The sequence below is a fragment of the Physeter macrocephalus genome, chromosome 9 (genome assembly GCF_002837175.3).
Source record: "Physeter macrocephalus isolate SW-GA chromosome 9, ASM283717v5, whole genome shotgun sequence".
Lineage (NCBI taxonomy): Eukaryota > Metazoa > Chordata > Mammalia > Artiodactyla > Physeteridae > Physeter > Physeter macrocephalus.
This window is the reverse complement of record NC_041222.1, coordinates 11867017-11884650: the sequence shown is the minus strand read 5'-3', so window position 1 is coordinate 11884650 and position 17634 is coordinate 11867017. Positions and strand designations below refer to the sequence as shown.

At 47.8% G+C, this 17634-nt stretch overlaps 2 protein-coding genes across 3 annotated transcripts; one reads left to right on the top strand and one right to left on the bottom strand.

Moving 5' to 3' along the window:
- Positions 1-265: 265 nt before the first annotated feature.
- Positions 266-13628, top strand: BSPRY (B-box and SPRY domain containing). The gene is made up of 5 exons (XM_028494294.1): positions 266-283; positions 479-709; positions 1901-1926; positions 10035-10159; positions 11356-13628. Exons 1-5 carry the CDS (start codon positions 266-268, stop codon positions 11880-11882), a joined length of 927 nt encoding a protein of 308 aa, XP_028350095.1. The 3' UTR covers positions 11883-13628.
- Positions 13629-13867: 239 nt separating this feature from the next.
- Positions 13868-16902, bottom strand: HDHD3 (haloacid dehalogenase like hydrolase domain containing 3). 2 transcript variants are annotated; one of them, XM_007109489.4, is made up of 2 exons: positions 16815-16902; positions 13868-15888 (listed from the first exon to the last, which is right to left on the bottom strand). In XM_007109489.4, exon 2 carries the CDS (start codon positions 15157-15159, stop codon positions 14404-14406), a length of 756 nt encoding a protein of 251 aa, XP_007109551.2. In that variant the 5' UTR covers positions 15160-15888; positions 16815-16902; the 3' UTR covers positions 13868-14403. The 2 variants fall into 2 exon arrangements, with proteins under 2 accessions (XP_007109551.2, XP_007109552.2); XM_007109490.4 differs by having other exon boundaries at positions 13868-15334; positions 16815-16895.
- Positions 16903-17634: the final 732 nt, after the last annotated feature.

Below are 17634 nucleotides of genomic sequence, written 5' to 3'. Positions count from 1 at the left end.
TGAGAATTCTATCACGGAAGCAGTTAGAATGAACAGATTTGGGAAGTAATGAGCTTTTTGTCCTCAGCCATGGTCAAAATATTAACTGGACTACTGTTGGCGTGCATCCTGTTGATGGGGAAGAGTTTTTAGTCCTTTCTGCTCTGCAATTCTATGATTCTCTGACCTTGGTCTCTTGACCTTGGGATTCCCAACTGTGAAAAGCTGGTGATTCCAGCTGATCTGTAAGTCCTTCCCAGTTCTTTCATTCTGTCATCTTAGCTCCATGAGATATGGCCTGGATGTCTGTATCTCAAAGTTCTTTACCCTAAACCACATTTGGGAAATCTTAGGGCTCGGATGGTTTAAGCACTGCCCTTACTGTACCCATGGCAGACATTGCTAATCAATCTCAGCACTCCTTCCAGCTGAGCCCAAGCCCTCCTAATCTTGACTGGGGCTCTGCCAGGACCCAACTCCTCGTTTTACCTTTTGTCAGAGCACAGCCAGTGCAGCACGGGAACTGGTCATCCAGCGGCTGGGTCTGGTGAGGAGTCTGTGTGAGAGCGAGGAGCAGAGGCTGCTGGAACAGGTGCATGGTGAAGAGGAGCGGGCCCATCAGAGTATACTGACGCAGCGAGTACACTGGGCCGAGGCACTGCAGAAGCTCGACACCATCCGCACCAGCCTGGTGGACATGCTCACCCATCTGGATGACCTCCAGCTGATTGTAAGTCAGGCAAGGGTGAAGACACAGCCAGTTGGCCAGACTCCCCCAAGGTCTGAAAACATCGAGAATGTTTATTGGTAGGAAGTAGGTGGAAAATGATAATTTGGAGAATGTTTATTGGTAGGAGGTAGGTGGAAAATGATTAATTTGGAAAAGGGATGAGACAGGGCAATAGAACTATATGGATTTTTTTTTTGCACTTGGTAATTATTCTTTCAATAGTGAGCACATATTTACTGAGTGCTTACTGTATGCTAAGCATTGTGCTATGGGGTGGAGGTATAGGATACAGCTGTCAGCAACTCACAGCCTTATGGAAGAGACAAATGTATAAAACTGATAATTAGGATATGGAGGGATACGTGCTATGGTAGAGGGCATTACTGGGATCTGGGGCCCCTGCAGTCCAGCCTTGAGGGAGTGGTAGTCAGGGAAGGCTTCCTGAATTAAGCAACTTAGAAGCTGATGCCTGAAAGACAAGAGTCACAGCTTTATTGAAGGAAGTGGGGAGGAGGAGAGAGACCAGAAGCTCGAAGAGAGAACACTGCACTGACAAGGGGTCCACTGCAAATACAGAGCTCATCCTCACTCCTAACACCCAGAAATTACCATGGCCAATATGCTGGTACATATCCTTTCAAAATATTTTATATAGATATGCAGGTACCTGCAGTTCTAAGGTGACAGTGCGCCATCTGAGTAGATGCGCCAAGCAGAGAAATGAGAATGTGGAACAACCGAGCTGTCCTGCTGCAGTTCAAGGGGGGCGGTTTCCGTGACTGTCCCAGATTGTGCGTTCATTTCATTACACAGCTTCCATGTACCGAGCACATTCTGCCCCAAACGTTGGGACAGTCACAGCAGAAGATTCAGAAAGAGTCCTAGCCGTTGAGCCGGTGACAGGCTTGGTGGGGGATGAAATGTTGAGTAAATATGTGATTGTCCTGAAGTGTAGCTGAGGGAAACCCAGGATGCCATGGGACACAGGGGACAGAGGGGTTCACTGATGGGGGAGGTATGTGAAGAAGGATCCATAAAGTTTTGTGCAGGGTCTTAAAGAAGGAGTAGACATTTGTATTCTAGAGTTTCTGTCCACGTGGAGCCCTCCATGCAAGTTGATTATATTTAAGTCTTGATGACTGCCTGCTGGGTTTCTGGTGCCAAGCCTGACTCTGCTTTCTTTTCTCACAGCAGAAGGAGCAGGAGATTTTTGAGAGGTGAGTATGGCCCCCGGTATTTGCTTGGGCAGTCACGGAAACCATGGCCTTAGGCCTCTACTTAGTCCGTTGCTGTCAGGCCCGGTGCTCCTGGGAGGAAGCTCATGGTGGGCATCTGAGTACCTTCCCTGAAGCCAGGCTCAATGGACAAGGGTGTTCCTTGTTCTCCCTAGCTTGGAGAGCTGCTTTAGACCCATGTGGAAGGGCAATGAAATAAATAATGAGTCAGAGGCTTGCCATGGGCTTACTTAAATATTATCCTATTAAAAAACATACAGTCACCCTGTGGAAGGGGTTTCCCACCCCCATCTACAGATGAGAATGCTGAGGCTCAAAGAGGGGGAAGGGACTTGCCTAAGCCCCAGAGCTGGGGCTTGGACCCACACCTGACCCCTGACCCAGTACTGTCTTCTCTACCTCACTTCCCCTTTCTCTGATGAAAGAATCTTTGAAATTTAAGTCTGCATTACCGCTCAAAACTTCACTTTAATTATGCAATAATAAAAGAATTTCACCAGGCCCTAACTGAGTTCTGAAAGGTTCTGAGATCCAAGAGCCTGAGGAAGTGGCCAAGAGGGTGTAATTTTCCAGGCAAAGAAATTAAATTCTTACACTGTACATGTGAGATTTCAGAGCTGTACTTGGGGAGCACAGTCCATTCTTCTTTATTTTTATATTTAAGTTCAATAGCAATACATGTGCATGGGAGAAAGAAAAAAATTTTCACCAGTTTAAAACCATTTAAAATTAAAAATGTCTCCAGCACCTCTTCCCAATCCTGTTCCCAGTGGTGATCAGTTTTAACAGTTAGATGTGTGTCTTGTAGGCTTTCCTATGTTTAGTCATAGGAGAGTGTGTGGGATTTCTTTTTCCTCTTAAAATTTTATTTTGAAAACGTAGATGGGATCGTTTCATATTTGTTTTATAGCTTATCAGGCTATCTATCTTGGAATCTTTCCATATCAGTACATTTATATTTACCTCACTTTTTGGAAAGTCTTTGAACTATTCCACAGTACAGATGTTCCTAAATTTAATTTACTGTCTCCTTACAATCTTTCCATGCCTCTGCTAGTCTTCTCTTTCTCCTTTATCTTCATCATCTTCCTTTAACAGTCTGTCCTCAATATCAAGCTGATCTGATTTTTGAAAAAATGTTTTATCTTTATTTTTTGTTTTGAAATATTTTTAAACTTACAGAAAAGTTGCCAAAATAGTATAATGAACTTAGAAATATTTTATTTATTTATTTATTTATTTATCTATTTATCTATTTATTTTTGGCTGCTTTGGGTCTTCGTTGCTGCGTGCGGGCTCTCTCTAGTTGTGGTGAGCGGGGGCTACTTTTCGTTGCGGTGCATGGGCTTCTCATTGTGGTGGCTTCTCTTGTTGCGGAGCATGGGCTCTAGGCGCATGGGCTTCAGTAGTTGTGGCACGAGGGCTTCAGTAGTTGTGGCTCATGGGCTTTAGAGCGCGGGCTCAGTAGTTGTGGTGCATGGGCTTAGTTGCTCCGCGGCATGTGGGATCTTCCCGGACCAGGGCTCGAACCTGTATCCCCTGCATTGGCAGGCAGATTCTTAACCACCGCGCCACCAGGGAAGCCCTGAACTTAGAAATAATAATTGATAATATTTGGCCACATTTGCTCTCTCTGTTTCTTATCTGTCTCTTTTTTCCTGTCTATCTTCCTGTCTGTCTGCCTATCTATCTATCTATCTAATGTATACATAAAACAACTTATTCTTTTCTGACCTATTTGAGAGTAAGTTGCAGAAAGCACAACTTTTAATCCCTAAATACTTCAATGTGGATCTCCGAAGAACAGACATTCTTTTACATAACCACAGCATACTTATTTATTTAATTTTGGCTGCGCTGCGCAGCTTGGGGGATTTTAGTTCCCCAGCCAGGAACTGAACCCGGGCCCTCAGCAGTGAGAGCGCAGAGTCCTAACCATTGGACCGCCAGGGAATTCCCCCATGGTGTACTTATTAAGTTCAGGAAATCTCATGTTGGTGTAATACTGTTATCTAATATACAGTCTGTATTCAAATGTTGCCAGTTGTACTAAAAATGTTCTTAACAGTGTTTGGATTTTTTCCCCCTGATCCATCTGGTCTTTTAAAATCTGTAATTGTGCCTTAACCTTTTATTTTCTAAACACTTTTTTAAAGAGTCTAAGGACAGTTTTATAGACTATCTCGCAATTTGAGTTTATTTAATGTTATCTCATGATTAGATTCAGGCTATGCCTTTTGAGCAGGAATATTTCATAAGTGATGTGTCCTCAGTCCATCATACCAGGGGACACATAATGTCATTTTGTCCCATTATCAGGGATATTAGGGGTTTTTAAAAAATCAACGTATGTATTTTATTTATTTAATTTTGGCTGCGTTGGGTCTTCGTTGCTGCGCGCGGGCTTTCTCTAGTTGCGACTAGCTGGGGCTACTCTTTGTTGCGATGCACGACCTTCTCATTGCGGTGGCTTCTCTTGTTGCGGAGCACGGGCTCTAGGTGCGCGGGCTTCAGTAGTTGTGGCACGTGGGCTCAGTAGTTGTGGCTCGCGGGCTCTAGAGCACAGGCTCAGTAGTTGTGGTGCATGGGCTTAGTTGCTCTGCGGCATGTGGGATCTTCCTGGACCAGGGCTTGAACCTGTGTCCCCTGCATTGGCAGGCAGATTCTTAACCACTGCACCACCAGGGAAGCCCCAGGGATATTAATTTTTTAAATTGAAATATAATTGACATACAATATTATATTAGTTTTTTTTTAAGTGAAGTATAGTTGATATACAATATTATATAAGTTACAGGTGTACAATATAGTGACTCAATTTTTAAAGGTTATAATACAGTTACAGTTATTATAAAATATTAACTATATTCCCTGTGTTGTACAATATATCCTTGTAGCTTTTTTTATACATAATGGTTTATACTTCTTAATCCTGTACCCCTATCTTGCCCATCCCTCCTTTCCTCTCCCCACTGATAAACACTAGTTCTCTATATCCCTGTATCTTTTTTGTTATAGTCACCAGTTTTTGTTTTTTAGATTCTACATATAAGTGATATCATACAATATTTGTCTGTTTGACTTATTTCACTGATCATAATACCTTCCAGGTCCATCCATGTTGTTGCAAATGGCAAAATTTCTTTTTTTTTATGGCTGAGTGGTATACCATTGTATATATGTACCACATCTTCTTTATCCATTCATCTGTTGATGGACACTTAGGTAGCTTCCATATCTTGGCAATTGTAAACAATGCTGCTATGAACGTTGGGGGCGCATCTATCTTTTTGAATTAGTGTTTTGGTTTTTTGGGGGTATATACCCAGGAATGGAATTGCTGGGTCATATAGTAGTTCTATTTTTAGTTTTTTGAGAAACCTCCATACTGTTTTCCACAGTGGCTGCACCAAGTTATATTTCCACCAACAGTGTATAAGAATTCCCTTTTCTCCACATCCTTGCCAACATTATTTGCATTCTTTTTGATGATAGCCATTCTGACAGGTGTGAGGTGATAGCTCATTGTGGTTTTGATTTGCATTTCCCTGATGATTAGTGATATTGAGCATCTTTTCATGTGCCTGTTGGCCATCTGTTATGTCCTCTTTGGAAAAATGTGTATTCAGGTCTTCTGACCATTTTTTTTTGTTTTTTTGTTGTTGAGTTGTACAAGTTGTTTATATATTTTGGCTATTAATCCCTTATGGGTCATATAAATCTGCAAATATTTTCTCCCATTCAGTAGGTTGTCTTTTCATTTTGTTGATGGTTTCCTTTGCTGTGCAAAAGCTTTTAAGTTTAATTAGGTCCCATTTGTTTTTGTTTTTATTTCCTTTGCTTTAGGAGATGGATCCAAAAAAATGTTGCTACAATTTATGTCAAAGAGTGTTCTGCCTATGTTTTCCTCTAGGAGTTCTATGGTTTCCAGTCTTATATTTAGGTCTTTAATACATTTTGAATTTATTTTTGTATATAGTGATAGAGAATGTCCTAATTTCATTCTTTTACATGTAGCTGTCCAGTTTTCCCAGCACCACTTATTGAAGAGACTGTTTTTTCTCCATTGTATCTTCTTGCCTCCTTCATCATGTGGGTTTATTTCTGAGCTCTCTGTTCTGTTCCATTGATCTATGTGTCTGTTTTTGTGCCAGTACCATACTGTTTCAATTACTGTAGCTTTGTAGTATAGTCTGAAGTCAGGAAGCATGATTCCTCCAGCTCTGTTCTTCTTTCTCAATGTGACATCTTCAATTTCTTTCATCAGTGTCTTACAGTTTTCTGAGTACAGGTCTTTTACGTCCTTAGGTAGGTTTATTTGTAGGTGTTTTATTCTTATTTATTTAGGTTTTTTTTTTTTTTTTTTTTTTTTTTTTGCGGTACGCGGGCCTCTCCCGTTGTGGAGCACAGGCTCCGGATGCGCAGGCTCAGCGGCCGTGGCTCACGGGCCCAGCCGCTCCATGACATGTGGGATCCTCCCGGACCGGGGCATGAACCCGCGTCCCCTGCATCGGCAGGCAGACTCCCAATCACTGCGCCACCAGGGAAGCCCCCTGGTATTTTATTCTTTTTGATGTGATGGTAAATGGGATTGTTTCCTTAATTTCTCTTTCTGACAGTTTGTTGTTAGTGTACGGAAATGCAACAGATTTCTCTAATTGCATTGAATCTGTAGATTGCCTTGGGTAATATGGTCATTTTAACAATATTCTTCCAATCCAAAAACATGGTGTATCTCTCCCGGACCGGGGCATGAACCCGCGTCCCCTGCATCGGCAGGCAGACTCCCAATCACTGCGCCACCAGGGAAGCCCCCTGGTATTTTATTCTTTTTGATGTGATGGTAAATGGGATTGTTTCCTTAATTTCTCTTTCTGACAGTTTGTTGTTAGTGTACGGAAATGCAACAGATTTCTCTATATTAATTTTGTACCCTGCAACTTTACCAGATTCATTGATGAGCTCTAGTAGTTTTCTGGTGGCATCTTGAGGATTTTTCTATCTATAGTATCATGTCATCTGCAAACAGTGACAGTTTTACTTCTTCCTTTCCAATTTGGATTCCTTTTATTTATTTATTTTGTTGTCTGATTGCTGTGTCTAGGACTTAGTTTGCTTGTTTATTCACTTATTTAGTATCAATATAGACTAATTGATTCTTATTTTATTCAGTGCATTATAATCTGTTAGTACTATTATTAATTTTTATCTTCAAAGTCTCCCAGATTTGGCCAGTAGGAGCCCCTTCAAGCCAGATCTTGTGTCCTTTTGACAACTCCTCATCATTCTTTGAGTACTTTCTTGCTTTCTGGCACAAGAAGATATCCTAGGTTCAATGTGTCCTTTTCGTGCCTCAGCCTGGAATCAGCTAATTTCTCCAGGGTGTCTTGGATATTTTTAGTGGGGAATCGTATTTAAAAGCCAAGATTGAGCCATTAGGTGTGTTCATTGCTACTGATGCGTCACTGCTTCCAGGCCTTCCCAGTGGACAGCATACAGAGCTAGGGAGTGTGTGTGCATGTAACTTTTTTATTCCTGAGTTTGTATCACAACTTCTAATTCCAGTCAAACACCACAGGATTTTTCCTTTGCCTTCTTTTATTCTATATCTATGTCATTCTTCTTTCACAGTGAGAACCTTGGCTCCCAACCACAGCAATATATTTATTCATCTGTTCAGTCCTATGATACACGCAATGTTGAGAGTTGCTAAACCCATAGTATGATTGACAAACCTACTAGTAGAGTTCAAGATTTGTTTGTAGTCCTTTGTGCCTTTAGACTGAGGGTGCATACTCTCAAAGTAGAGTCGGCCCTCCATTTCCATGGGTTCCCCATTCATAGATTCAACCAAACATGGATTTGAATGTTTTTGAATCTGCAGATGGGGAACCTCGGATACAGAGAGCTTGACTATAAGGGACTTGAACACTCCATGGATTTTAGTATTTGTGGGGGGTCTGGAACCAGTCCCCCCAGGATATGGAGGGATGACCGTACTGTTTTCAAAACCTGTTTGTTGGCCCCCAAGGTTATTTCCACATCCGTGGCTGAGCTCAACCCTGGCCTGCCGTGGCAGCAGGTTTCCCTGCACAGACTGGGTATTCTGGTCCTGGCCAGGGCCCTGCTGTGTCTCAGCCCCATTTCACTCCTGCTCCTTTGGGGTCACGAGTTTTCTCTTCTGTACCATGTGGTACCTGGACCAGCTGGTTCTCTAGACTGTAGTGTCTATGATTGGCCTCAGTTTGCTCTGATGATGATTTAGCACGGCTGACACCAGCTCCTATTTCCTCCTCACCTGTTGGCTGGGGCTTCTCCAGAGCCAGCCTCAGTTCTTTGAGAAGATGGCAACAGAGCCTCTCTTGTCCTGACCACAAGGAGCCTTTGTAACCAGAGCGTGCTTTCAGCTTTTCTAGGGCTCTGTTAACCTCGCTCCTCCCAAGCCAGAGCAGTCAGTGTCAGTCTTAAAAAAAAAAGAGCTCACATCTGTGAGGAGACATGCCCCACCCTCTCCCCCCGTCCTGTTTATGGACAGAGCCACAAGATTTGGGGAAGAGAGTGTGTGCTGTCACTTCTCTGCTGCCTGAGCTCAAAGGCCATCTTTGGGATTACAGACAGTGGGAACAAGAGAAGCCACTGCAATGAGAACCCCGCTTTTAATATATTTTCTACTAAAAATCAAGCTGTCAAGACAGGAAAATATTACTGGTTTTATTATGACAAGAAAACAAGAATTGTGAATTCACAAAGGATGAAAACACAAGACATTGATCTCATTATACATACAGTATTACGATAAGCTGATTAGCTGTGGACTATTAAAACATTTAAGACTTCACATACACACATGTACATTGAAACAAGAAACACAGGACAATTTTAATCTTTGGTATGTCATAACTACCAAGAGAAGGAACATCACTGATTTGAGTCTAATTGTTTTCCTGGCATACAGTCACTATATAGGCCAGGCCTAAAGCATACTGTATATTGTTAAAGACATCTTTAGGCAAATATAAACATTCTCATTTGGGAGCTTTTTCTCCCTACCCAAACTGGCTTTCTCAGAAGCCAGTTCAGAGGTCTGTGAAGCCCTGTGGCGAACCCTCACTTTGCCCCACACCCCTTCAGATTTTACTTCAAGTCAGGGGAAAGATTATGTTGAATGGTGCCTGGATCCCAGCCTGGGTTTGTTCTGTTTTTGCATGGAGGCAACAGTTGAATCCAGGTCTTCTTTTTAGCTTGGGTGCTTTCTCTGAATCTCCGTTCTTTCCTGTCAAATGGAATAACAACTGCCTCCCAGGTTATAGCAAAGATCATAGGAGATTCTCTACAGAAAACAGCAAGCCCAGAGCCTGGCTGCTTAATAAATGGCAGTACTCCCCTCCTAAGCATCTTATGTTCCCAAATCCCTTCCAACAAAACCCAGTCCCCGCTGTGAGCTGAAGAGAGGTAGTTGTTGGGAGCAAAGGGCTATGACTACTGTATGGTTGGGGTGATCACTGATAGTTCCTTCTTGCGTGACCCTTCAGGGCTGTTTGCATTTTAAGAGCAGAGGAATGGCTGTACCTTCTGACCACACCAGTAGATTTTGCTGCAATAGGTTTGGTAGGAAGGCAAGATTTTCTCCACGCAGGTCGGTGGAGCGGAAAGACTGCGGCACAAGAGGCTCAGGTCCTCCTCCCAGCTCTGCTGCTAACTCACCAGAGACACTGGCAAGTTGCTTCCCCCATAGAACACACTGACTACCAGTTCTAATACTGGCACCAAGTATTCACCTCCCTGTAAACTGTGTGCCTTGCTGGAATTAAGGCTCCAGGGCATAGAGGGAATGCCCACCTTCTCTTTTGGCTCCAACCCCCTTTTGGGGCTCCTATGTGGGGCCTGGCTGCCATTCTTTGTGTCACCCTCATGGGAAGAGGATTTGACTTCTGTCCCCCTCCTGTATTGATCCAGATACATTTCCAGAACCTTCCTAAAGCTCTATTTTTTGGAAGAGGATTTGACTTCTGTCCCCCTCCTGTATTGATCCAGATACATTTCCAGAACCTTCCTAAAGCTCTTTTTTTTTTTTTTTTTTCCTGCATAAGGACGGAGGAAGCAGAGGGCATTTTGGATCCCAAGGAGTCGGAAAAGTTAAACTTTAATGAGAAGTGCACTCGCAGCCCACTACTGACCCAACTCTGGGCGACAGCCGTTCTCGGGTCCCTCTCAGGTTAGGAGCTGCTGGAGCCTGGCACCAGTTGGAGCAACTGGGCTTCTGTCTGTCTGTCTGTCTGTCTGGGGTTTGCTGCTGGGTCACAGTGGGGACCGGTGCATCTGGGATCTCAGCTTAAGCAACCAGTGATTACTGGATGCAGGCTTGTCTATGGAGTCAAGGTTCTGGACAGGCCTGGGGCAGCTGGGCCAGGTCCTCCCTGTTTCCAGACCAGCCTGCTCTGTGGTTGGGTCTGGGATAAACCTTGTTCTTGGAAATTACGTCCTCCTTAAGTCCTGCCCTAGTGCAAGAGCTCAGTATTATTTCTTGGAAACCTAGTTTCTCTTTAAGAAGATATAATTGATGGGCAACTGGAGAGCATCTGGAGCGAGAATTGAGCTGCCCGGATTCGTCTCACTTACTAACTTAACATTGATCAGGCCAGCTGACATGGTCTCCTGCCTCCAGGAATTCCCCCTGAGTGGGAGGGTTCTCAAAGCAGGCTTCCCCCAAACTAGATGGAAGCTTCCACACTGCCCGTTGTGGTATTTTCACAATTCAGAGAAAGGTTAGGTTAATGGATTGAATTTTTCTCAGTTTTAATCCTCCCTCCCTGCACATCGTCCCTAAAATGTTACTACAAGCTATAGCTCATCTTCTCTAGATTCTGGTATCCAATTGTGCCTGATCTGCCAGCAGTCCCATTTAGGTAGTTGTAGGAAACTGCATATCTGATGCTTCCAAGCCTCCAGGAACCATGTCGCTAGGACAAGTCTGATCTGGAAACTGCAGATATGCGCAGTTAGATATGTGTTAGATGCTAAATGTAGGAACAACATGCTGGGTCTTCATTTTGCCCCTGCCACCAACTTGGTGTATGACCTCGGGCAACTCGCTTCTCCTCTCTGGGTCATATATCTATCAAAGTTAACAGATGAGGGTCTTGGACTAATAATAACTACTGTGGTCATGGCCACAATTTATTGAGCACTTATTAATGCTCGGCACTTTACATGCATCATCTCATTTGATCCTCACATCGACCGTGTGATAAGTCCTATTCTGATCCCCATTTTACAGATGAGGAATCTGAGGCTCAGAGAGAGTAAATGGCTTATCTGCCAGTGAGTGGTGAGGAAGCCCTTTGCTACGTGGCAGGGCCAGGTTAGGGCTGAGGGTGAGCCTTGGGCAAGTCTGAGAATTCTTTCTGGCAGGCACGGAGGACGTGCGTATCAACGAGAGGACTGTCAGCCCGTTCCTGCAATTGTCAGATGATCAAAGGACCCTGACCTTCAACGCCAAGAAGTCCAAGACCTATGCAGATGGCCCGGAGCGCTTTGACCACTGGCCCAATGCCCTGGCCACCACTTCCTTCCAGGCTGGGCTGCATGCCTGGATGGTGAACGTCGAGAACAGTTGTGCCTATAAGGTGGGTGTGGCCTTAGGCCAGCTGCCCCGCAAGGGTTCTGGCAGTGACTCTCGTCTGGGCTACAATGCCTTCTCCTGGGTCTTCTCCCGCTACGACCAGGAGTTCCGTTTCTCACACGATGGGCAGCACGAGCCCCTGGCACTGCTGCGCTGCCCAGCTCAGCTGGGGGTGCTGCTGGACTTGCAGGCACAGGAGCTGCTATTCTACGAGTCAGCCTCGGGCACGGTGCTCCACACCCACCACGCGTCCTTCCCTGGGCCCCTCTTCCCAGTCTTTGCTGTGGCTGACCAGACCATTTCCATCGTCCGCTGACCTTTGGCCATGGGGAGACCAGGTCTACCTCCCCACCACCCTTTCAGGCCATGTTTCTACCCAGTGTCTTTTTCCCAGATGTTGCCAGTGCCCAATGGGCAGCTTTTAGGAGGGGTTCTGGGTACAACCATTAAAAGCTGGGCATCTGTGGGGAACCTGCTACTCTCTGGGCCTTGGTTTCCCAAATGCACTGTGCATCTGCCCCTCTGAGGGTGTCTTGTTCACCACTTTATCTCTGGCATCCAGCAAGGTACCTGGTGCATAGTGAGCGTGCGATAAATATTTGGCCAGCAAGTGGACGTATGGATGGATGGATGGTGGATGGATGGATGGATGGACAGGTGACTGGATGCATGTGGTAGACTCTTCTGGAGCAGCACTGCCCCCAGTAGATGCCATTCTCTGGCAGAAAAGCCTGTGGCTGAAGCTCTGTCATCCCCTCAGTTCAGTGTTTCTCAGTCCTTTTCATGACATGGCATACAGAGGAAATATTTTTCTAGCACAAGGACAACCTGGAAGGGATTTAGAACTCCTGCCAGGCTGCTGTTGGCCAGAGGACTCCAGCCTGTAGGGCTGTGTCCTCACCCAGGTTTTGCGCAGCCACTGGGAAGACTGAGGGGACCCTGTCTCCAGGTAGCCTGGCTGCGGCACACCCATCGGCAGTGCTGCCTTGGACTAGGCAGGGCTCCAGCCAGCACCCACCCGTGGCAACAGGGACGAGCTTTTTCCCCAACTGCAGCTGACGCGTGCTCCCAACTAATGCCTTCTCTAACATAATGTGGGGACCAGGGTGAGACCTTCAAGCCAGAAAGGGCTGAGGGCCAGCCTTAGGGAACATGTACATTATTAAAGGTTTTCAAAGATTGAAAATTTCTTCCATGTTCTTTGTCGGTAATGGGGCAAATCCCCCAGGTGCCAGCTCAGATCTTAGTGGTATGTTTGCTGGGAAAGGGATATCTTCCTCACCCCCATCCACATTCCCAGGTATAGGCGGGAGGCAGCTCAGCACACACAGCTGAAAGAGCCTGGAGACAGGGTTCTGTGTCCTGCATTGCAGGGACCAAGGGCAAGTCCCTTCCTGTCCTCTGAGGAGGTCCCTTTAGAACAGTGGTCCTCCCATTTTGTTTCATCTGGGAACACAGTTCAAAGGCAGTCTTACCTGTAAGGCTCTTGGGCTCAAAGATGGGGGCCAGAGCCCTCCCCACTCTTCAGTTGGCTCAATAATTTACTTGAAACCCCGGGTGGATCAAATCAACTTTTTCAGTTGACATGACTTCTGAGGGCCTCGCAGCTGTGAAACCACAGCTCATGACCCATCTCCTCACTGCCTGACAGCTGGGAATTATTGTTGGGTCACCCGGCCTCAGCACCAAGCCCAAGGAAGACTGACCCACGAGGTTTGGCCAAGTCTGAGAAGAGCTTCCCTGCTTTTGCCTGGGCACAGTCTCTGCTCAAACCTGGGTCAGAGCCAATTTCTTCTACTTGGCACCCAAAGGCCCCCGGGCCATGCTCCCCCAACCACCAGTCTAACCCCCCACAGCGGTCTTCAGTCCACAGTTTGTGGGCCCTCTGCCCATCTATGGGCCACCCCCAGCTCAGGGTCCGCTCCAGGGCCCTCCCCGCCTGTTGGCACCAGAACATACACTGTGTATGCCTGTTTGTGTGCTTTTTACCTGGGGTATCCCCTGTGCCTGGCACTGGGCCAGGCACAGGTGTCCAGTAAATACGACGTAGAGAGGTGTGTGAAGGGGGAAAGGCAGGAAGAGACATGGAATTTTAAAAGCCCAACCTACTTCTTCAATCTCCAGTGATTCCCCCCATATTCCCTGCACTCCTGCCACCTCATGCTCCAGTCCCCGTTCCCTGTGCTTTCCCACCCCCAAGCTATTCCTATGACTGGGGTGCCCTTCAAGACCGCCATCCTTAGGACACCTTCTCTATTCTCCCTGGATCCCCACTGCATTATGTCTTGTGTGACATGGATCCCATTCTACTTGTAACCTCGCAGTCAAGCCAATGGGCTTCGGAGTCAGACATGCCTAAATGAGAACTCCAGTACCCACAGGTACTAAGCTCCTCTGATCTCAGGCTTCGCAGGGGAAAGAGTCGCAGAGGCTTCAGGGCCTGAATGAAGGGCCCCAGGACCTCTGCTTCAACCCTAGCAGTTTCTCATTTTTCCTGTTTTGCGTGTTGGGGTTCCACATAAGCTCTCCCATGACGAAAGGCCCTGCTGCTAAAAAGAAAGTTTGAAAGTGTTGGTTTTGAAGCTAGTTGGGCCCTCATGAATCTTGTTGGAGGTGAGGGGGACTCGTGGTAGAAAATGGGCACAGGTGTGAGGAACGAAGCATCTCAGAGACCAGGAGCTGGTTAGTGGCGCAGGGTTGAATGGCCCGCATTCACTGCTTTATAGTCGGAATGCATTATGGAGGCTGCAGGGGGAGGGATGAAGGCCAGATCTCGGGGAAGGAAGGGGCTCCCTGTCTCCAGTGTCTGTTGGGCCCCACCGCTTCCCTCGCCAGACTCAAAGCCCTGGGGGTGAGCCCTCCAGGCAGTCAAGGGCAGGCAGGAGATGGGACAGTGAGGGGAGGACGTGTTCTTGGGGTACAGAATCCTTGACCGCAGGGTCCAAAGGCTCGGGGCCAGCCACCAGGAAGCTGTGCATACCTACGGCCCGTGCTCCCTTGTAATCACATTGGTAACTGTCCCCAATATGGGCTGCCACCGCCGGTTCCACCTGAGCAAGGCGCAAGGCCTCATGGAAAATGCGGGGATCGGGCTTGGGCCAGCCGGCAGCCTCAGAAGTCAGCACAAAGTCGAAGTGTTCCTGCAGACCAAGACCCGCCAGGATGTCCTCCAGCCGTCGGTCAAAGTTGGAGACCACTGCCAGCCTCAGACCTCGTTTTCGGCACGCCCTCAGGGTGGCGTCAGCCCCCTCCAACACCTGCCAGGTGCGGGAACTGCTGAAGTCCTCGTACAGCTGGTCAGCGATGGGGGCCACAGCCTGGGCATCCCGAACGCCTGCCTGGTGGAAGGTCTGCAGGACCACATCCAGCCACCACTGGCGGGAGGTGAGGCCGCGGCTCAGGCCATAGCTGGGGAAGCTGTGGCTCTGAGCCCTGTACGCCCGCCCGAAGGCCTGTCCCAGGGCCGCGGCCTCCACCTCCAGCCCGTGAGCCCGGGCCTTGGCGGCATATTCTTCCCCCACGGGGTGGCGGAGCCTGAGCAGCGTGTCCTTCACGTCCCACGTCAGCAGTTGTAACTGGAGCCGGTGCGCCATGGGTCTGCAGGAGGGGGGCCAGGCCACCCCACTTCCACCTCTGCCTCAGGTCCGGAGGCGTCTAGGGGAGGTCGAGCTGGACGGCACCGCGCCCAACAACCTGATGGTCTTCTCTTTCCAGGCTTTGTGGGTCAGATCTGCTGGCACTTAGGTAACGTCTTCACAGCAGAAGATCCTGGAGTGCGAGGGCAAGTGAGGTGGAAGTTCAGGCCTCGGAGTCCGAGACAGACTGGGTTCAAATTCTGACACTGCCAACTCACTGTGTGACCCTAAGAGTGTCACTCTCTGAAGCCCAGTCTCTTCATGTGTAAGAAGAACACAGTGACTCAACCTCATAAGACTGTTGGACTAAATGAGATTATCTGTTCACTCCACCTATTATGTGCTAGATGTTGCGAAAGGGACAGATTTCTAGGCCTCATGGCACGCACAGGCATTAAAGAACAGGGGATACAGCTATCGGACAAAGAACTACATGAATACTTAAGCATAACGAAGACAGCATGTATCATGAGGATATCAATCCAGAAACCCGATTTAGTCTTTGTTGTCGGGGAACTTCCTAAGCAAGTGACGTTTCAGTGGAGATCTGAGACAGCCTATTCAGGAAATGGAGGTGATGAAATATTCCTGCACTGGAAACAGCAAGTGCAAAGGCCCCGAGGCAGGGCGAGGAGTCTGGTGCTTTGGGTAGATAGGGGCCAGCTCAGGCAGGGCCTCGTAGGTCAGCTAAGGAAACAATTATGACTGCTATTACTATTGTTCGGAATGTGAAAGACAGCAGAGTCTTTGCAGACCATCTGACCCACCCCTTGACTGTTCAGCCGGGAAAGACTGAGCCAGAGTGGGGCAGATATTTGCCTAAGGTCACAGCCAGCCAGCGGCACAGCCAGGACTAGAACCCAAACCTCCACATTCTCTGGCCAGTACTCCCTTCCACTGCTTAGATGTACTTGGATTTAAATTAAAAAAAAAAAAAAATCTGATTTTAGTGAACCTGTACAGCCCAGGACAAAAGGCAGGACAGAGCAGCCTGTTCCTACCTGTCTTAAAGCCTCTTTCAGCCCCAAATGAAGACGCCTGCCTGGGTGGAGAGCCAGTGAAGGATTACTGACCCAGTGCACAGAAAACAAATTCCTCAGCCTAAAGCCTAGAGGCTGGACACAGCTTCTTGCCCCAGACGGAACTGATTCCAGACATGCAACCTGTTCAGCTAAAACCTGAGGGGCCAGACTTCAGAGTGCTGCCAAGTTGTTGCTGTGGGACGGACTTGGCTGGTGAATCTGAGGACAAGCCCTAGAGGAAGTTTGTCAAGGAAATGAATTAAGTCAGTCTGGAACTTAGGGAGACCCGTCCAAAGACCCTCTCACTTTGCAGATAGGTAGACGGAGGCCCAGAGAGGGGCGGGAACTCGTCCAGAGTCACGCAGGGAGCCACTGGCATAGCTAAGACTAGAACAAAGGGCCCACAGCGTTTTCCATTTCTGGAAGCGGAAGTTGGGGCCTCTGGCTGCAGGCCTGAATTGCTCACCCTCCCTCCCCACCTCCAGGGCTCGGTGACGCCAAAGTCCAGGTAGCCTGCTGCTAGAGCGACATCTCTACCCCTGCGGTATGCAGCGAAACCTCCCGCGCCATTCCCCGGGGCACACGACCCACCTTGCCTCGCGGGGAAGCCGGTCAAGAAGGAAGCCGCAGCCGCACGCCCGCTCGGGAAAGGGCGCAGAAGCTCGGCAGCGCCCCTCTTCTACCGTGTCCCAGCCCTCCGCCTGCCTCCTCCGCCTCGCCCCGCCCCTCCGCCTCGCCCCGCCTCCTCCACTTCTTTCTGTCCTCTTCGCTCGCTCCCGCTGCAGCTTCACCTTCCTCAACCCGGAACTCTAGTCCCCCCTCACCGTGCTCCTCTGCCCTCCCCGTCCCTTCCGTGACCCTCTGCCCCTTCGTAAGACCCACGCCTCCTCCCGAGGATCCGGACACCGCCCCCCGCTCCCCGGAGGTACCCAGCCTGATTTGGGAGGGGGGGATTTGGGTCCCGGTCTGGCTTGCTGAGTGCTGGGTAAACTTGGGCAAGGCGCTGCCCCTCTCTGGTCTGAGTCCCCCGTCGGTACTAGGAGGGAATTGCTTTCAGGTGGAAACCTGTCTTAACCCAAGACAATTTGCTGAGGGTAGAGTCCTCTGCAGTAACCTGCTGATTTTTGTTTTTCTTTTGATGAAAAAAAAGTTGTCGTGTTCATCTCAAAAATGTTTGAAAATACAAAGTGTACAAAGTGAAAAGCAAAAGCCCAACCTCATTCATTCAGTAACTGCTTATTGAACATCTACTCTGTGCCTGACCCTGTTCTCCACGGAGGATATAGTGAGAAATAAGACGGGGTTCCTGCCTTCATGCAACATGGCATGGCAGACAAAAATCAAGATTTCAGAAGTGGTAAGAGCTATGGAGGTAGAAAACAATGGTTTCATGAGCAGTGACGGGGGGGTG